General features: G+C 38.4%; 1 protein-coding gene across 1 annotated transcript in view; it reads right to left on the bottom strand.

Moving 5' to 3' along the window:
* Positions 1-453: 453 nt before the first annotated feature.
* Positions 454-22,401, bottom strand: part of LOC132487959 (cytochrome c oxidase assembly protein COX16 homolog, mitochondrial) — a 34,546-nt gene continuing 12,598 nt past the window's right edge. The window contains 2 exon segments of the mRNA XM_060095922.1: positions 454-820; positions 4,049-4,111. Of these exon segments, the coding sequence (XP_059951905.1) occupies positions 704-820; positions 4,049-4,111 (180 nt within the window). The 3' untranslated portion in view covers positions 454-703.

Raw genomic sequence — 22,401 nt, 5'->3', positions numbered from 1 at the left:
TTTCTCTGTGTCTCAAATTTTCAGGGTGATGGTTTTGTCCTGTACCTCAGTTCTCTCATGGATCAAAGCATCCTGTTTTCAGTTTTTCAGCGTTTTTATTTCTTTTTTTTTTTTTTTTGTATATTAGGATGGAAGTTATGACCTCATGATTTTTGCTTTAACTTGGAGCAATAAAACTTTCTTAACACATTTTAATGGTATCAACACCATCATCAGATGATGCTTTGGAGACTGATTAGCCTGACATGTGAGGCATTACAAATAAAACCAAGGGTCTTACCAGACTGATCAACATTATTTTCCACATAGGTCTGACATAAAATCCTGCTTGATGTTACTGTGAAAATTTGGATCCAGACCTATTATTCTCATTAGGAATCAGACTGCCCTACTGGCTGGGGGAAAAGAAATATGGGTGGGTACCTGGGAGTAGAATAAATGACACTCTTTAAGTGGCAGTATTCACATTTTTATTGAGCAGTAAAAAATATACGTGATCAACACTGTTACTTTCATTTGCAAATAAAAGAGTTGGGAAGTATAGAAACCTGTACTTAACTTTTTATCAAGAGTACTTATCATCAAATTACTTCCATCCAGGCTTCTGCAGGTCTGTAATTTTCTTTCCAATAGATAGGAGTATGTGGTGGGAATTCCAGTTGATAACATTTTTATTAAAAAAAAAAAAAAAGAATCAGCATAGTCAAGCTGTCTTAGTGTTACGGATTTCTGGATTTTGTCCTTGGAGGAGGTCAGGATCTTCCCAAGGCCTGGGTCCTCGAATATTCTTCCAGTCCTCAAAAGTGGAGTCCTTTATTTTCTATAGAGCCACAAATATTAGAGGATAAATATTAGTATAGGAGCCCTGTGGGTTCGATTAGGACCTCAATGAATGAATGAATAAATGAGTAGAAAGAATTCAATAGGCCCTCACTTATAATTCTAGTAAATAACTGCATATCATGCTTAATAATTAAAGAAATGTCATATTTCTTAGGACTTAAAATTTTTCTCACTTCCTATTGATGTTACTGCCTATCTTTCCCCTCATCAGAATTAAACTATTAAAACAGAAAAATTCTATATTTTTAAAAAATTTATTTTATTAAATTATAGTTTATTTACAATGTTGTGTTAATTTCTGCTATACAGCAAAGTGATTCAGTTATACATATATAGGTATATACACACACATACATTCTTTTTCATATTCTTTTCCATTATGATTTATCACAAAATACTATAGTTCCCTGTGCTATACAGTAGGACCTGGCTGTTTATCCATTCTATATATAATAGTTTACATCTGCTAATCAAAAACTCCTAATCCATCCCTCCCCCATGCTCCTCCTTGGCAGCCACAAGTCTGTTCTCCATGTCTGTGAGTCTGTTTCTGTTTTGTAGATGTGTTCATTTGCATCATATTTTAGATACCATAATAAGTGATATCATATGGTATTTGTCTTCCTCTTTCTGATTTACTTCACTTAGTATGATAATCTCTAGGTCCATCCATGTTGCTGCAAATGGCATTATTTCATTCTTTTTCATGATTGAGTAGTATTCCATTGTATATATTAATATGCACCACATCTTCTTTATCTATTCATCTGTTGATGGACATTTAGGCTGTTTCCATGTCTTGGCTATTGTGAATACTGCTGCTATGACATAGGGGTGCATATATCTTTTAGAATTATAGTTTTCTCCAGATATATGCTCAGGAATGCTGGATCACATGGCAAGTCTATTTTTAGTTTTTGTGGAACCTCCATACTGTCTTCCATAGTGGCTACACCAATTTACATTCCCACCAACAGTGTACAAGGGTTATCTTTTCCCTAAACCCTCTTCAGCATTTGTTATTTGTAGATTTTTTTAATGATGGCCATTCTGACCTCTGTGAGGTGGTACCTCATTGTAGTTTTAACTTGCATTTCTTGAATAATGTACATGTTTTATTTTTGAGAGCACAAAGAAAGGGAAGAAGCTGGGAAAACAAAACTCCAGGTCCGAATGCTAATTCAGCATAATAATGACTAGCATGGGTTAACATGGGTGATGGCAGTAAATGAAGAGAACAAAAGTGGAGACTTTAGAGTCTGCTAGAAGGAATAGAGACCAAGATGATTTGTTCTGCACCTAAGAAGTGAGCCTGGGCTTAAGAATGAAAAGATATTCCCCATAGCTGCCATGAGCAAAGCTCTTTTGGGGCAATAAAAACTAGCTTCAACCACAGTTTGGATCACCATATCTTTAGTTAGTGTGAAGTGTCTCTCAAGCACAGGAATGAAAATAGGGAAGAACATAAACCTTTCTTTACCCTTCTGACACCACTTTGACAGTAACTTTCATATATCTGCTTTGGTTATTCTGGAATAATTAAGTGAACAAAATAGAAAAAGAAACACAGAGAACACAGGATAGCTTTTATTCAGAGACAGGGAAAATGATATCAATTTACCTTGACACTTGGATACTAAGCATCACTGTTTTACTAACAAGCTATATAACCCTGGGCTAGTGATTTGAGCTATCTGGGCACTAATTCTCTCAAAAGTAATAATGAAAAGGCTAGACCAAATGGTCTATATGATTTCTTCAGCTCTCAAACTCTAAGGCTTCAAAAAGAACTTTAAGGAACGTCCACTCCCAGACAAACCCTCCATAACTATATACTGAGAGGTAGCAAATTAGAGGTTTTGACAAGATAATGGGGAAATAGTAAATGAACCATTCTCTAAATTACACTTACAGTTTTACCAGGAGTTTACTAAATCTACATAGATGAACAAAATTCTACTAATTTAGTGTTCAAGAACAGAGTAAATTATTTTCAAGTATAGTTATGAAATGATACAAAGTTATAAAAAGGTTTTAAGAAAGAATAATGGCCTTCACTCACATAACATAAGATCTATATGCTCAAGAGAGAATTTGAGCATAATTCTTAAATGGGATGCAAGGTTGGCAGAACAACTGCATGCAAAAGTGGTCCAGTCCCAAACTAAACTAAAAAACAACAATAATAAAACAAAAACAAACAACAACAAAAAAGCAGTCTACTCTTAAGCTCTGACAAGGTCCTCTGGGTAAACAATTTGGAGACTGAATGCCACAAAGTTTTAGGGGTTTAGGAAACATCAAAACCTTTCTACAGATCCTCCCTTATGAAGCATAAAATCAAGCTCAAAATGATCAGCCAATGATTGAAATGCTAAAATGAGAATCAACACTCTTCACACGTCTCTTCAATGTATATTATTCACAAGTCCACCTTTCAATCAAAAATGACCAAACATGAAAAGAAATGGGAAAATATGATCAGAGATGGAGAACACCCTCTCTCTCCACATCCTATAATAAAACATGCTATTAAGCTCTTTGATTTCATTAATAAGATAGGTGGAAAATGATACCTTGTTATAATTTTAATTAACATTCCTATTATAAGTTGAGCATCTCTTTATCTGTTTAAAAATGATATTTATTTCCTTGTCTCTGAACTCATTACATGCTCTGCCCATGTTCCTACTGATCAAGTGAGTTGTTGAAATTTTCCATACTGATTTGCTCTTCATACTTAAATAAATTAATTCATCGTGTTAAGATAAACAATATTTTTAGAATTTCACATTTAACTAGTAACTTTATATACCCTTTTGTTTTTTAGGTTGAACTTTTGAACTTTTGAATTTTTATGTATGAATTCTGCAATCTTTACTTTTAAAGCTTCTGGGTTTTCTATCATATTTAAATAGGCTTTTCTGACTCAAGACGACTAAAAAGAATCTTCATTGTTTACTCCTAGTACTTTTAGCCTATTATTTTTTATTTTTAAATTCTTGATCCATCTAGAATATGGATATGAAACAGTATATGAAATATAGATCCATCTTTATTTTCTTTTCAAACGACTACATAGCTGTTCCAATAACATATATTTAAGGTAAATATTTTTTTCCTGTACTGATAATAATTTGAATTTACCTTAAAGCAGACAGAACCAGTCACTGACTAGGAAGATTGCTACATTAGCATACTGTACCTCATACTCTGATTCCAATGACACTTTATTCATTTTCAGTTTTTTTTCTAACTCAGGATCAATCTGTAGAAAAGAAAGAGCAGCCATAAGTTATTTAAGTCTGTTATATCCCATTTTCAATTTTAAAAAGTAATATAAGGCATGGCTGGGATGGCATGGAGGATTACAAAAACATGGGAAAATCTCCACAAACCATACGATTGCATAATGATAACTAATATAGTACTACCACCACTACTACAACTAATAGCAGCTAATATTTACTGAGGACTTGGTATATGCCACGTATTTTGACATTTATTACCTCCTTTAATCCTCAAAAAATCCTATGACATAAGTATTAGTATTACGATCAAAGTAAGGATAATGGAATACAAGGAGTTTGAATAACTTGTCAAAGAGGCAGAACTTGGCTTTGAGCCTTGGCCCTCTGCCTCCAGAGTCTATGCTATTAACCACCACACTAAATTATATTATTACATAGAATCATTACAAAAATACTAATAAATGTAACACTGCTCTTGAAAACAAAAAAGAACATTTTATATACACCAGAAATTTAAAAGTTAGCTATGAAAAAATTAGACAGGATTCCATAGTGGTAAACAGAAACTGATGCCACGTTACCTGTGTGTAGCAAAGTCTTTAGTAAAGAAGAATGTGATTGCTGAAATTAATTAACAACCATCACCATCAACAAAACCCAAATTAAATTCAGTGGAATAGCTGAATAATGACTAAACACAGCTTAAGACCAAAGTAGTACACAAGAAACACAACCTGAGGATTCCACTAGAATGATGCACAAACAAATGGCATAAATGAAAGAAAAGGCATATTATGAAAGCTAGATCCAAAATAGGTCTATTAGGGGTTTCAGAATTACAGAATAAAGAGAATGGAGGAAGGGCAATAACTAATCAATAATTAATGAATAATATATTAAAAATACATGATTCCTCAGACTGAAAGAGCACAATAAAAAATAACCACAACAGGAATTCCCTGGTGATCCAGTGCTTAAGATTCATTGATTTCACTGTTGTGGGCTGAGGTTCGATCCCTGGTCAGGGACCTAAGACCCTATAAGCCATGCGGCGCAGTCAAAATAAGTAAATAAATAAAATTTTAAAATAACCACAACAAAACAAAGACAGCCCACTCTTAATCAACTAATAGTAAAGCCTTAGGATATTAAGGATAAAAAGAAAATCTCAAAAGTAAAAAGAATGAAAAGACAAAGGGATGAGGATTAGAAAAAAAGACTCTTCATCAGCAACTTAAAACGCTAAAATAAAATGAAATTATATCTACAATGTTGATATTAAAAGGATTACTTTGAACCTCAGTTTTTTGGGGGGGGGGTTTGTTTTTTGTTTTTGCAGTACGCGGGCCTCTCACTGCTGTGGCCTCTCCCGCTGCGCAGCACAGGCTCCAGACGCGCAGGCTCAGCAGCTATGGCTCACGGGCCCAGTTGCTCCGCAGCATGTGGGATCCTCCTGGACTGGGGCACGAACCCGTATCCCCTGCATTGGCAGGCGGACTCTCAACCACTGCGCCACCAGGGAAGCCCTGAACCTCAGTTTTATTTTGACTATTTTCTCTCTTCTTTCTCGGCTTCTACTTGATTGGGTTTTTCTCAATCAGTGTTTTGAGTGGTGGAAACACATACAAACATATCAACAATCTCAGTAACTGCTGAACTCGTCTATTAACTAATAAGTATTTTCTGACTGACATTTTTAGAAATTCAGTTATATATTACTTACAAAAAATGCACTTAAAAAAAGGAATGAAAACACAAGGTTGAAGGCAGAGGTTACAAAAAATGATACACTACACACACACACACACACACACACACACACACACACACACACACAAAACTGGTGGGGGCAGGAGGATCAATACATAACAGTATTTTTAATGGACAAAACAGAATTCAAGGCAAACAGCATCAAAAAGGAACATTTAGGACTTCCCTAGTGGTCCAGTGGTTAGGACTCGGCGCAATGTGCGGGTTCAATCCCTGACTGGGGAACTAGGATCCTGCATGCATGAGGCACGGCCAAAAAAAAAAAAAAAAAAAAATTCAATATTGGAAAATCGAACAATTTTTAAAGAAAATGTTAGAATTATTAAATATTATGTGACTATATTGCTTTGAAATGTGTGCAGCAAAATGGATAAAAATTTAAGAAATAAATACACAAAACATCCTAAAGGAGCTTAACATACCTCTCCCAGAAACTAACTGATCAAGTAGATTATAAATAAGATTATTGAAGATGAGTAAAATGATTAACAAGTTTTCTAATAGATATATATAGAATTCTGAGCCCAGCAAATTTGGATTGCTATTTTCTCCTCAAACACACAAAATATTAATAAAAATTAAACTTATTATAGGGCATAATGGAAAACTAGGCAAATTCACATATAAAAAAATCATCATATATAACATATTCAATGACTACAATCAATAATATTTAAAATCAATAGCAAAAAGATAACTGCAGAAAGAATCCATATATATGAAAGCTGAAAACGTTTTAAAATACATTAACATGTTAGAGAAGAAATCAAAATGAAAATTACAAAGTATTTACAAGTGAAGAGCCATCTGTTGCATGATATTTTTCATTCTAATAGGTTTAATCTTCTTGTGTATAAAATTTCTTGGTAGAGAACATTTCATCTGCACATAATGACATTTTCACTCCTTTCTATCTAAACCCACTTAGTTCAGATTAGCTCAAGATGGCAGAGTGGAAGGACGTGAGCTCACCCCCTTCTTACAAAAATACCAAAATCACTACTGCAGAATAACCATCGACAAAAAAACACAGGAACCTACTAAAAATGATACCCTACATCCAAAAACAAAGAAGCCACAACAAGATGGTAGGAGGGGGCACAATCATGATAAAATCAAACCCCATACCCACCAGATGGGTGACACACAAACTGGAAAATAATCATACCACAGAAGTTATCCCACAGGAGTGAAAATTCTGAGCCCCAAGTCAGGCTTTCCAGCCTGGGCGCCTGGCAATGGGAGAAGGAGTCCCAAGAGAATCTGGCTTTGAAGGCCAATGGAGTGTGATCACAGGACTTCCACAGGTCTGAGGAAAACAGGAACTCCACTCTTGGAGGGCATGCATAAAGTCTTGAGGGTACCAGGACCCAGAGGAAAAAAGCAGTGACCCCAGAATAGACTGAGCCAGACCTACCTGCTAGCATTGGAGGGTCTCCTGGGGAGACAGGGGGTGTCTGTGGCTCAGTGTGGGGACAAAGACACTAGCAGCAGCAGTTCTGGGAACTACTCATTGGCATGAGCCCTCCCAAAGGCCACCATTACCACCAAACAGCCTGTAGGCTCCAGTGCTGGATCACCTCAGGCCAAATAACCAATGGCACGGGAACACAGCCCTGCCCATCAGCACACAAGTGGCTTAAAGTCTCCCTGAGCACAGCCCTGCCCACCAGAGGGACAAGACCCAGCTCCCCACCACTGGGAACCAGTCCCTCCCATCAGGAACCCTGCACAAGCCTCTTAGACAGCCTCATCCACCAGAGGGCAGACAACAGAAGCAACAACTACAATCCTGCAGCCTGTGGAATGGAAACTGCATTCACAGAAATTTAGTCAAAACGGGAAGGCAGAGGAATATATGCCAGATGAAGGAACAAAATGAAACCCCAGAAGAAAAATTAAGTGGAGTGGAGATAGCCAACCTACTAGAAAAAGAATTCAGAATAATGACAGTGAAGATGATCCAAGATCTTGGAAAAAGAATAGAGGCAAGGATTAAGAAGATGCAAGAAATGTTTAACAAAGACCTAGAAGAATTAAGAACAAACAGAGATGAACAATATGATAACTGAAATGAAAAATACATTCGAAGGAATCAATAGTACAATAAGTGAGTCAGAAGAACAGATAAGTGACCTGAAAGACAGAATGGTGGAAATCATTGCCATGGAACAGAATAAAGAAAATAGAATGAAAAGAAATGTAGACAGTCTAAGAGACCTTTTAAATGCACCAACATTCCCATTATAGGGGTCCCAGAAGGAGAAGAGAGAAAGGACCTGAGAAAATATTTGAAGAGATAATAGCTGAAAACTTCACACAGTCATCCAAGTCCAGGAAGCACAAAGAGTCCCAGGCACAGAAACCCAAGGAGGAACACGCCAAGACTCCTAGTAATCAAATTGACAAATACTAAAGACAAAGAAAAAATATTAAAAGTAACAAGGGAAAAACAACAAATAACATACAAGGGAGCTCCCATAAGGTTATCAGCTGATTTCTCAGCAGAAACTCTGCAGGCCAGAAGGGAGTAGCACAATATACTGTATTTAGAGTGATGAAAGGGAAGAACCTACGACCAAGAATACTCTACCCAGCAAGCCTCTCATTCAGATTTGATGGAGAAATCAAAGGCTTTACACACCCCAATGTTCACTGCAGCACTATTTACAATAGCCAGGCCATGGAAGCAACCTAAATATTCATTGACAGATGAATGGATAAAGAAGATGTGGTACATATATACAGTGGAATATTACTCAACCATAAAAATGAATGAAATTGGGTCATCTGTAGAGACGTGGATGGACCTAGACACTGTCATACAGAGTGAAGTAAGTCAGAAGGAGAAAAACAAATATTGTAAATTAATGCATATTTGTGGAATCTACAAAAATGTTACAGATGAACTGGTTTGCAAGGCAGAAACAGAGACACAGAGGTAGAGAACAAACGTATGGACATCAAGAGGGGAAAGGGTGGGTGGGATGAATTGGGAGATTGGGACTAACATATATACACTAATATGTATAAAATAGATAACTAATGAGAACCTGTTGTATAGCACAGGAAACTTCACTTTGCTGTAGAGAAGAAACACAACACCGTAAAACAACTATGTCCCAATTAAAATTAAAAAAAAAAAACTTTACAGACAAGCAAAAGCAAAGAGAATTCAGCACCACCAGACCAGCTCTGCAACAAATGCTAAAGGAACTTCACTAGATGGGAAAGAAACCAGAAAGTTAAAGCAACCTTGTACCTATATAGACTGCTATATCGAAACTTCACAGGAGGGATTTCCCTGGTGGCAGAGTGATTAAAAATCCACCTGACAGGGCTTCCCTGGTGGCGCAGTGGTTGAGAGTCCGCCTGCCGATGCAGGGGACACGGGTTCGTGCCCCGGTCCGGGAAGATCCCACATGCCATGGAGCGGCTGGGCCCGTGAGCCATGGCCGCTGAGCCTGCGCGTCCGGAGCCTGTGCTCCGCAATGGGAGAGGCCACAACAGTGAGAGGCCCGCATACCACAAAAAAAAAAAAAAAAAATCCACCTGACAATGCAGAGGACATGGGTTCAAACCCTGGTCTGGGAAGATCCCATATGCCATAGAGCAACTAAGCCCATGTGCCACAATTACTGAGTCTGTGCTCTAGAGCCCACAAGCCACAACTACTGAAGCCTGTGCACCTAGAGCCTGTGCTCCGCAACGAGAAGCCACCGCAATGAAAAGCCTGCGCACCACAACAAAGAGTAGCCCCCGCTGGCCACAACTAGACAAAGCCCGTGCGCAGCAACAAAGAACCAATGCAGCCAAAAATAAATAAATAAATAAATTAATTAATTAAAGACAAAAACAAAAAAACCTCATGGGAACAGCAAACCCCAAAACTATAATAGATACACACACAAAAAGAAAAAGCAACCCAAACAGAACAATAAAGGTGGCCATCAAACCACAAGAGAACAAAAGAGGAAGGGAAGAAAAAAGACCTACAAAAACAAACCCCAAACAATTAAGAAAATGGCAATAGCAATTTACATATCAATAATTACCTTAAATGTAAACAGATTAAATGCTCCAACCAAAAGACATACACTGGCTGAATGGATACAAAAACAAGACCTGTATATATGCTACTTACAAGAAACCCACTTCACACCTAGGGACACATACATACTGAGAGTGAGGGGATGGAAAAAGGTATTCCATGCAAATGGAAATCAAAAGAAAGCTGAAGTAGCAATACTCATATAAGGCAAAATGGACTTTAAAATAAAGACTGTTACAAGAGACAAAGGACACTACATAATGATCAAGGGATCAATCCGAGAAGATATAACAATTGTAAATACATATGCACCCAACATAGGAGCACCTCAATATATAAGGCAAATACTAACAGCCATAAAGGGAGAAATCGACAGTAACACAATCGTGGGGGACTTTAACACCCCACTTACATCAATGGACAGATCATCCAGACAGAAAATAAAAAAACACAGGCCTCAAAAGACACATTAAACCAGATGGACTTAATTGATAATTAACAATAATTCCATTCAAAAGCAGCAGAATACACATTCTTTTCATGTGCACATGGAACATTCTCCAGAATTGACCACATGCTGGGCCGCAAAGCGAGCCTCAGTAAATTTAAGAAAACTGAAATCATATCAAGCATCCTTTCCAACCACAATGCTATGAGATTAGAAATCAACTACAAGAAAAAAAACTGTAAAAAACACAAACACGTGGAGGCTAAACAATATGCTACTAAACCACCAATGGATCACTAAAGAAATGAAAGAGGGAATCAAATAATACTTAGCGACAAATGAAAACAAAAGCACAATGAATCAAAACCTGTGGGATGCAGCAAAAGCAGTCTAATAACCAATGTGGTGGGAACACAGCCCCACCCATCAGCACACAAGTGGCTTAAAGTCTCCCTGAGCACAGCCCTGCCCACCAGAAGGACAAGACCCAGCTCCACCCACCACTGGACGGGAACTGGCCCCTCCCATCAGGAAGCCTGCACAAGCCTCCTAGACAGTTTAGAGCAATACAATCTTACCTCAGGAAACAAGAAACATTTCAAACAACCTAACCTTACAGCTAGAGCAACTAGAGAAAGAAGAACAAACAAAACCTAAAGTTAGTAGAAGGAAAGAAATCATAAAGATCAGAGCAGAAATAAATGAAATAGAGATGAAAAAAACAGTAGCAAAGATCAATGAAACTAGAAGCTGGTTCTTTGACAAGATAACAAAATTGATCAAACTTTAGCCAGACTCATCAAGAAAAAAATGGAGAGGACTCCAATCAGTAAAATTAGAAATGAAAAAGGAGAAGTTAAGATGGACACCACAGAAATATAAGGGTCATAAGAGACTACTACAAGCAACTATATGCCAATAAAATGGACAACCTGGAAGAAACAGATAAATTCTTAGAAAGGTAGAAGCTCCCAAGACTGAACCAGCAAGAAACAGAAAACATGAACAGCCCAATCACAAGTACAGTAAGTACCCTACATACGAGGCTTCAAGTTGCCATCTTTCAAAGATGCAAACTTATGTTCACATGTCTAATCACATAAGTTACTTCACGTGTCTGGTCTACATTGTCACATGCATGCATCCTCTACAAGTGGTTGTGCTTTTGTGTACCTTACTATACAGTACTGTATAGAGTACAGTAGTACAGTATCTTTATTTCAAGCCCAGGATGTCTGGAAGCAAATGTGAAAGGAGCGGGTGATGTAGCTGGCACTGCTAAGAAGTGCCAAGAGATAACAATGGAAACAAAAGTGAAAAAAATTGAGAGTGAAGCAAGGAGAAAAGATGGTAGACGTCACTTGTTATAACATGAATCATTCAACCATTGGGACAATTCTAAAGAACAAAGACAAGATCATGGAATATGAGAAGTGTGCTGTGCCGATGATGTCAACAATAATATCGAAGAAGTGTGGAAGAATGATGGAAAAGATGGAGAAACTTCTCAGTGTATGGATGCAGGATCAGCAACAGTGTTGAGTCCCACTCAGCTTTATGCTGATTCAAGACAAAGCTAAAGGCCTTTACAAAGACTTGAAGAAGAAACATGGCAAAGAATCAGGGGGCACATCTTTTAATGTCAGCAATGGCTGGTTTCACTGGTTCAAGGTTAGAGCCAAACTTCACAACGTAAAAGTAAGTGGCAAGGCAGTGAGTGCAGATATGGTAGCTGCCCGGGAACTTCCTGAAACTCTTTGAGAAATTACTGATGAAGGCATGTATTTAACAGAGCAGGTTTTTAATGTGGATGAGATAGTACTGTACTGGAAGAGGACAGCAGGCCAAAGTTACATCAGTAAAGAGGAAAAGTTAATGCCAGGCTATAAAGCAGCAAAGGGCAGACTAATTCTGTTGTTTAGTGGCAGTGCTTCCCACAATCTGAAGCTGAAGGCTCTCTTAGTTTATCATTCAGAGAACCCAAGAGCCTGTAAAAACAAAGCCAAGGAATCTCTTCCTGTTGTGTGGAAGAGTAACCCCAAAGCCTGGTTTACACAGGCAATTTTCCAGCACTGGTTTTTCCACCACTTTATCCCAGAGGTAGGGAAATATTGCTTGGAGAAGAACATCCCATTTGACATTCCTTTGCTGCTTGACAGTGCTAGGGGCCAACCCCCATTCATGGATGACTTTCATCCCAACGTCAAAGTAGTGCATCTGCCACCAAATACTATATTGTTCATCCAACCTATGGACCAGGGAGTTACAGTGACTTTCAAGAAATATTATTTACATCACACTTTTCGCAGTAAAGGTGAGTGACAGGAATCCAGAACAACCTTGTGACAATTTTGGAAGGACTACAACACCTACAAGGTCATAAAAACACTGACTTTGCATGGCGTGAGCTTACGGCCATCACCATGAATAGGGTTTGGAAGAACTTTTGACTGCAGTTTGTTCACGATTTTCGTGGATTTGAGAAGGTGGATGAGGAGCCCAAAGAGGTCTTCAGCAACGTAGTGACCCTAAGCAAGAAGCTGGAGCTAGATCTGCAACAGGACGGCTTCATTGAATTCCTTGCTGTGCAACACAAGGAGGTTACAGTACTAATGAAGACCTGATGGAATTGGAGGCCCAAAGAAAGGACAAAGAGAGACAAGAGGAAGAAGTAACTGAAGAACCGAAGAGATTCAAGGGGATTTTCTTTATTTGAGGAGGCACTGTTAGGTTTGGAGGCATAGGACCCAAACATAGAATGGTGCATGAAGGTTGCAGCAGACCTTCAGAGTTCAGTCCAGTGCTACCGTGTCATCTATGACAAGAAAAAAAGAGCTACTACCCAGACGTCAATGGATCGTTTTTTCAAGAGGGTGGATAGAACTGAATCCAGCAAGGAACCCGAACCCATCAATATCAGGTGTGAGTGAAACTGCACCTTGCCCTCCATCTCCTACTGCTGATGATCTTCCTCCTATTGCTCTACCATCGCCCCCCTCCTCTCCCTCCTCCAGTCAGTAACTCTTCTTGCCTGTTCACTTGATGCCAGCCCCTGTATGTCAGGTGTTGTACTGTACTACTGTACTTTTCAAGGTACTGTACTATAAGATTAAAAATGCTGGGGCTTCCCTGGTGGCGCAGTGGTTGAGTCCACCTGCCGGTGCAGGGGATATGGGTTCGTGCCCCGGTCTGGGAGGATCCCGCATGCCGTGGAGTGGCTGAGCCTGTGGGCCATGGCCACTGAGCCTGCGCATCCGGAGCCTGTGCTCCACAACGGGAGAGGCCACAACAGTGAGAGGTCCGTGTACCGCAAAAAAAAAAAAAAAAAAAAAAAAAAAAGAAAATGCTTTATTTTTTTGAGATGTTTGATTTTTATGTATTATTTGTGGGGAAAGTATTATAAACCTATTACAGTACAGTACTATATAGCCAACTGTGTTAGTTGGGTACCTAGGCTAACTTTATTGGACTTACGAACAAATTGGACTTACAGATGCACTCTTGGAACAAAACTCGTTCATGTGTAGGGGACTTACTGTACTGAAATTGAAACTGTGATTGAAAAACTTGCAACAAACAAAAACCCAGGACCATATGGCTTCACAGGCAAATTCTATCAAACATTTAGAGAAGAGTTAACACCTATCCTTCTGAAACTGTTCCAAAGAAATTGCACAGGAAGGAAAACTCCCAAACTCATTCTATGAGTCCCCCATAGCCCTAATACCAAAACCATACAAAGATACCACAAAAAAAGAAAATTACAGGCCAATACCACTGATGAACACAGACACAAAAATCCTCAACAAACTACTAGCAATCTGAATACAACAATAAAGAATCATACACCATGATCAAGTGGGATTTATCACAGAGGTGCAAGAATTTTTCAGTATCCACAAATCAGTCAGTGTGATACACCACATCAATAAACTGAAGAATAAAAACCAAATGATCATCTCAATAGATGCACAAAAAGCTTTTGACAAAATTCAGCACCCATTTATGAAAAACACTCTCCAGAAAGTGGGCATAGAGGCAACCATACCTCAACATAATAAAGGCCATATACTACAAACCTACAGCTAATATAATACTCAGCATTCAAAAGCTAAAAGCAGGGATTTCCTTGGTTGTCCAGTGGGTAAAACTCCGCACTCCCAATGCAGGGGGCCCAGGTTCAATCCCTGGTCAGGGAACTAGATCCCGCATGCGTGCTGCAACTAAGAGTCCGCATGACACATCTAAAAAGTCCGCATGACACATCTAAAAAGTCCGCATGCCACAATGCAGAGCCCGCATGCTGCAACGAAGACCCAGCACAGCCAAAATAATAATTAAAAAATAAATAAATATTTCAAAAAAAGCTGAAAGTATTTCCTCTAAGATCAGGAAGAAGACAAGGATGTCCACTCTCACCACTTTCATTCAACACAGTTTTGGAAGTCCTAGCTGTGGCAATCAGAGAATAAAAAGAAATAAAAGGAATCCAAATTAGAAAAGAAGTAAACTGTCACTGTTTGCAGATGACATGATACTGTACATAGAAAATCCTAAAAATGCTACCAGAAAACTACTACAGCTCATCAATGAATTCGGTAAAGTTGTAGGTTACAAAATTAATACACAAAAATCTGTTGCATTTCTATACACTAACAACGAAAGATCAGAAAGAGAAATTAAAGAAACAATCCCATTTACCACCACATCAAAAAGAATAAAATACCTAGGAATAAACCTACCTAAGGAGACAAAAGACCTGTACTCTGAAAACTATAAGACGCTGATGAAAGAAATCGAAGATGACACAATAGAGGGAAAGATATACCATATACTTGGATTAGAAGAATCAATGTTGTCAAAATAAGTATACTAACCAAGGCAATCTAGATTCAATTCAAACCCTATCAAATTACCAATGGCATTTTTCACAGAACTAGAACAAAAAATCTAAAAATTTGGATGGAGACACAAAAGACCCTGAATAGTGAAAGCAATCTTGAGAAAGAAAAATGGAGCTGGAAAATTCAGGCTCCCTGACTTCAGACTAAACTACAAAGCTACAGTCATCAAAACAGTCTGGTACTGGCACAAAAATAGAAATATAGATCAATGGAACAGAATAGAAAGCCCAGAAATAAACCCACGCACCTATGGTCAATTAATCTATGACAAAGGAGGTAAGACTATACAATGGAGGAAAGACAGTCTCTTCAAGAAATGGTGCTGGGAAAACTGGACAGCTACCTGTAAAAAAATGAAATTAGAATGCTCTTTAACACCATACACAAAAATAAACTTAAAATGGATTAAAGACCTAAATATAAGACTGGACACTATCAACGTATTAGAGGAAAATATAGGCAGAACACTCTCTGACATAAATCACAGCAATATCCTTTTCAACCCATCTCCCAGAGTAATGGAAATAAAAACAAAAATGGGACCTAATGAAATTTAAAAGCTTTAGCACAGCAAAGGAAACCATAAACAAAACAAAAAGACAACCCACAGAATGGGTGCAAATATTTGCAAACAATGCAACAACAAAGAATTAGTCTCCAAAATTTATGAACATCACATGCAGCTTAATATCATAAACACAAATAACCCAATCAAAAAATAGGCAGAAGACATTTCTCCAAAGAAGACATACAAATGCCAAGAGGCACATGAAAAGATGTTCAGCATCACTGATTATTAGAGAAATGCAAATCAAAACTACAGTGAGATATTACCTCACATATGTCAGAATGGCTATCATCAAAATATCCAAAAACAACAAATGCTAGAGAGGGTATGGAGAGAAGGGAACCCTCCTACACTGTTTTTTGGAATATAAATTAGGGCAGCCACTGTGGAGAACAGTATGGAGATTCCTTAAAAAACTAAAAATAGAGCTACCATATGATCCTGCAATCCCACTCCTGGGTATATATCTGTAGAAAAACATGGTCCAAAAGGATACATGCACCCCAATGTTCATTGCAGCACTGTTTACAATAGCCAAAACATGGAAGTAACCTAAGTCTCCAACGACAGATGAATGGATAAAGAAGATGTGGTACATATATACAATGGAATATTACTCTGCCATTAAAAAGAATGAAATAATGCTATTTGCAACAACAGGGATGGACCTAGAGATCATCATATTGAGTGAAGTAAGTCAGACAGAGGAAAACAAATATTGTATGATACTGCTTACATGCAGAATCTTAAAAATAATGATACAAATGAACTTATTTACAAAACAGAAACAGACTCACAGACTTAGAGAATGAATTTATGGTTACCGGGGGAGGAGAGGGAAGGCTGGGTGGTGGAAGGGATAGTTATGGAGTTTGAGATTGACATGTACACACTGCTACATGTAAAATGGATAACCAACAAAGACCTACTGTATCGCACAGGGAACTCTGCTCAATATTATGTAACAACCTAAATGGGAAAAGAATTTGAAAAAAAATATATACATGTATATGTATAACTGAATCACTTTGCTGTACACCTGAAACTAACACAACATTGCTAATCAACTACAGTCCAATATAAAATAAAAATTTAAAAAAAACCATGTAGTTCATTTTGCTGTCCAATTTTATAGGCTATGATATCCAAAATATTACTTTAAAAGTAGCTACAATTACAGATATTCCTTTATTGCTCCTAGCTTTAATAGGAATGCTCTTAATGTTTCTCTATTAAGAATATTTACTATGATTACTGCTTGTTAAAGAAAATTCAACAAGGTAGTTAGATCAACACCCAAAAAGCAAAGGGCATGGATCCACATACAAAATCAATATAGTTTCTTTATGCAAGTAAAAACCAATTAGAAAATGTAAGAGAAAGAAGAATACATAGCCAGAATAGTCTCATCTATTTAGAAAATTAAATTCATAGCTAAAAACATTTTGAAAAAGAAAACTAGATGCCCAGATGGTTTCACTGGCAAATTCTATAAAATATTTAAGGGAGAAGTAACACCAATTCTACATAATCACTTCCAGAAAATAAAAAAAGAGGAAACACTTCCCAATTCATGTTATGAAGTCAACACTATCCCAATACCAAAACCAGACTGTCGGGGAGGAACAATTTTCCCTTCTTCCCTTCTAGGGTTGTTGGCTAGCTTAATAATTAAATTGACATAAAACAGATTTAACAGGAGAAAAACGTTTAATTATGTATGTATGGGAGCCCCACAAACACATGAGACTCACAGGCAGTCAACTTAGACTTATATGCCATCCTGAGGTAAGGGGGTAGGGGTCTGGGGCTTCAAAGAGGAAGAGGGGGCTTCTCTGGTGGCGCAGTGGTTGAGAGTCCGCCTGCCGATGCAGGGGACACGGGTTCGTGCCCCGGTCCGGGAAGATCCCACGTGCCGCGGAGCGGCTGGGCCCGTGACCCATGGCCGCTGAGCCTGCGTGTCCGGAGCCTGTGCTCCACAATGGGAGAGGCCACAACAGTGAGAGGCCCGCATACCACAAAAAAAAAAAAAAAAAAAAAAGAGGAAGAGGAAGCAGGAAGATGAGAAGACCAAATGTTTGGTAAACAAACGTTCCATGCCATGCAGATAAGTCCTTCTGATATAAAAAGTTCTCTCTCATAATAGCTATCTTCCTGGTACAGGCTTCCTACCTAAATCCTTTTGGGCAGTTAGGAAGATATAAAAAGCTTTTCCTGAGTCTGTTGGGTCATAATTGCCTTCAGCTTAAAACAATCCACATGGGCTTCCCTGGTGGTGCAGTGGCTGGGAGTCCGCCTGCCGATGCAGGGGACACGTGTTCGTGCCCCGGTCCAGGAAGATCCCACATGCCGCGGAGTGGCTAGGCCCGTGAGCCATGGTGTCTGAGCCTGCGCGTCCGGAGCCTGTGCTCAGCAACGGGAGAGCCCACAACAGTGAGAGGCCCGCCTACCGAAAAAAAAAAAAAAAAAACAATCCACATACCAAAGTGGCACGTTTTGGGGTGGGTATTCTGCTCCCCATCAAGACCAAAACAGTAGAAGGAAAAAAAAAAGTCTGTAGACCACAACAGTCTCTAGTGCAACATCTAGTGGAAGAGTAAGACTACAGCTCCCCAACTAATGGAACAACAGCAAAATAATAAAATGTTATTAATCCAAAAGAGAACAACAACAACAGGACAGAAATAATTATAACAATAGCACATAAAAGGAAGGCATACTTAAACACAAATATATTTTTAAATTACATTAAATGTAAATATATTTAATGAACCAATTAAAAAACAAAACCATTAAAACATATTTTCTGTTTATAAGAGATATATCTAAAACTTAAGTTTACAGAAAGGTTGAGATTAAAAAGAAAGCTGTTGAAGCCATATTAATATCCAACAAAATAGGTTGTAAGGGGAAAAAGCATTATTACCACACAAAGTTTCAATACAATGAAAATTCAATTCACCAAGAAGACATAATAATTCTGAAATTATATGTATCTAATACCACGGTGAAATAGGCAAACAGTCATAATGAGAGATGTTAACACAATTCTCTTGGTAAGAGAACAGATATAAAAAGTCAAAAACACAGAAATTTGAAAAAACACAAATAACAAACTTGGCCAAATGGATATATAAACTTTTAGTATGTACCCAACAACATACTTTTATTATGTACCCAACAAGCACACATCATTCATACAAACTGATCACGTGTTAGCTCATAAAGCCAGTCTCAACAAATATCAAAAGAAAGAACTCAATGAAAATTTTCTTTGATGACAACACACTCAAGTTAGAAATCAATAAAAAATAGTAACTTGGGCTTCCCTGGTGGCGCAGTGGTTGAGAGTCCACCTGCTGATGCAGGGGACACGGGTTCGTGCCCCGGTCCGGGAGGATCCCACATGCCGTGGAGCGGCTGGGCCCGTGAGTCATGGTCGCTGAGCCTGTGGGTCCGGAGCCTGTGCTCCGCAATGGGAGAGTCCACAACACTGAGAGGCCCGCGTGCCGCAAAAAAAAAAAAAAAAAAAAATTGTAAGTAGAAAATTCCCTATGTTTATAAGTTAAGGAAAAACACTTCTAAATAGCTCATGGATAAATAAAAACAAATTTAATTTGATTGATTATGAATATATTAAAACTTTCACGACATAGCCATGGCCATGCTTAAAAGGAAATTCATCACATTACAAGCATATATTACAAAAGAAGATGGAATTAATCATCTTCTTAATCACAGTTTTGAGAGTCAGGATGTCTTTGGTTTATGATTCTCTGCCCAGGCAGTCCATGGCTCAGGGGTCTGTGAGCTAGTCTTGCCCTAGAGAAACAACCTGAGTTTCTACATTAATGATGATATGTATAATAGCAATTTTAGTACATTAAAAATGTTACTAACAATGGAAATTTTTTAGTCATCTGACTCTGGTTGATTAGTGTTCAGTTAGCTCAAGATTGAGGTCAGATGGGACAAGAAAGGGAACAGAGTTCTGGAGAGGGAGATTAATCAAACTCAACACAGGAACTTTTAGGGGGACTCAGTTTCATCATCACGAAAAATTCAAATTCACCACATAATTAGGTAACAATTCATAACACACCCACCAAAATAACTTTAAAAAACAAAATGAGGAAAAATACCCCAACCTATAATAGCAAGTATTGGCAAGTATTTGGAGCCTGGGGTACAAAAAACTGTTAGCAGTGTTGACTGAAAGAAAAACGCACAACATAAGAGCTCTCGGTTGAGTATCCAGTGTCTCATTGAGGACTACAGCCCAGGAGACAACCTCCCAGATAAATCTGAAGAACTGCTCTGAAGAGGTAGGGGAAGAGGCTAGTATATATATAGTATATATATGGCTAAGGAATACGTGCAATCAAGCATACATCTCGGTAGAAGGTTATTGCTAGTCATGAGGAAGAGACATCTCAGTTAATGATTTTAGTGCTCTTCTGAGTATGGGAAGATGCAAGAATCCAGGTTCATAAGAAATTTTTTCCAAAATATATCTAACTAAGGGCCTGTTTTGCCTGTTTTGCCAAAGCAGAGTGTCTCATCCTGTTCTTTGTCCTGAATTCCTTTCAGGGTGTATTGTAAAGTCAGTGATTGTAGTGGCTAATGACTTGATCCCTATGAGGCAGGAGACAGATGGGCCCCAGGCTGAGCAGCTAGAGACTGTCCCGTTGGGGGACAGGAGCAAGGAGGAGCTGAGCCCTGCCCAGATAAAAGATAAAGGGACCACATATTTCCCATTCTCGAGGTCAAGGAGACCTTCCCGACTATGCATGCGCAGAAAGGCTTCTCGGGGGTCAAAAAGGGAGGGGGCGTCACCCCATAGTAAGTGATGTCAACCTACCCATAGCCCTCTTTGCTAGAATCCATCTTGGCTAAGAGATGCGCATGCACACAGGGGAGGACCCTGAGATAAACAAATATGGACTAAGAGCCAGGCAAAGGCAAGATGACTGGCCAGAGGAAACCCAGAAGACATGCCCCACGTAAGTGATTCAAACTACCACGAGGGCGCAACTCTTTCTCTGAGTCCACCTGTGTTAAGTTTTTTCACACATACTCTTTTTCCTCCTAATAAACACTTTATTTGTTTCACTACTTTCCATCTCTTTGTGGAAATTCACTTCTACAAACCCGACTGGCCACTGGCCTAGTGGCTAGGATTCACCACTCTCACAGCCACAGCCTGAGTTCAGTCTCTGGCCAGGGAACCGAAACCCTGCTTCAAGCCACTGCAGTCCAAGGCCGCCCAAGATCACCTACAGAACTGGATGGAGGACGACATTCTTTGTTTTAAAGCAGCAGTGCAGAACGTGAAGGGAAGCAGAATATGACACCCCAAAATATGTCTCTTTGGCATAAGGATTATCTTGAGCTGATTGTTTTTAGGAAACACCAGAGGCGCAAGCTCTGAAAACCAGTACAAGTTACCCTTTTGTGAGGGACACTTACATTTATAAAGGAAATCTCCATTTATAAGTATCTCCCTTTTAGTACCAGGAAGAGAAGGATGATTCTAAATCACAAGAAACTTCTACCAATCAAGAAGGCACCCACTTAAATCTGTGTAACGACCTTACCCTTTTACTGTGCTTTTCCCAGTAACCTCTCATAACTGCCCTCCCCCTCCAACATCCTTCTTCTGTCTTAAGATAGTATTTAAGGTGGTGGGGGGGAAAGTTTTACTCACTTTTCCTGGGTATCTTCCGTGTATACAAGAGGTATACATGTTATTAAACTTCTGTTTGTTTTTCTCTTATTAATCTGTATTTTATTACAGAAGGATCTCAGCCAAGAACGTAGAAGGGTAAAGGGAAAATTATTTTTTCTTCCCTACAACTGATTCAATCACTCTGAAAAACAGTTTGGAAACTATCAAGTAAAGGTGATAATCCAGCAATTCCTTTTTTGCACACATGCAGCAAGAAAAATATACAAGAATGTTCACAGCAACATTATTTTCAGTAACCAAAACTGCTAAGCAACTCAAATGTCTAAGAGTAAAATGGATAAATAAATTATGGTATAATTAGTGGAATACCATACAGCAATGAAAAAATCATGGGGTCAGCAACTATGGCCCATGGACCAAATCTAGTCTAATATCCATTTCTGTCAGTAAAGTTTTATTTGAACACAGCCATGCTCATTTGTTTTTGTCCATGGCTGCTTTTATGATACAACACCAGATTTCAATAGTTGTGAAAGAGTGTAGCTCACAAAGCCTAAAACACTTACTACCTGGCTCCTTACAGGAAAAGCTTGCTGACCCTGAATTTAGAGCTAAAATAGAGATGAATTTCACATACATAATACTGGGGGGAGAAAAAGACAATCAACACAATGATAAGGCAACCTACTGAATGAAAGAAAATAAGTGCAAATCATATAACTCATAAAAGGTTAATATCCAAAATATATAAAGAACACATTCAACTCAGTAGCACCCCCCCAAAAAAAATCTGCTTAAAAAATGGGCAGAGGATCAGAACATTTTTCCAGAGAAGACAGACAGATGACCAACAGGTACATGAAAAGATGCTCAACAT

The sequence above is a fragment of the Mesoplodon densirostris genome, chromosome 4 (assembly GCF_025265405.1).
Source record: "Mesoplodon densirostris isolate mMesDen1 chromosome 4, mMesDen1 primary haplotype, whole genome shotgun sequence".
NCBI lineage: Eukaryota > Metazoa > Chordata > Mammalia > Artiodactyla > Ziphiidae > Mesoplodon > Mesoplodon densirostris.
Note: the sequence above shows the minus strand (reverse complement) of the source record. Positions and strands in the feature narration are given on the sequence as shown.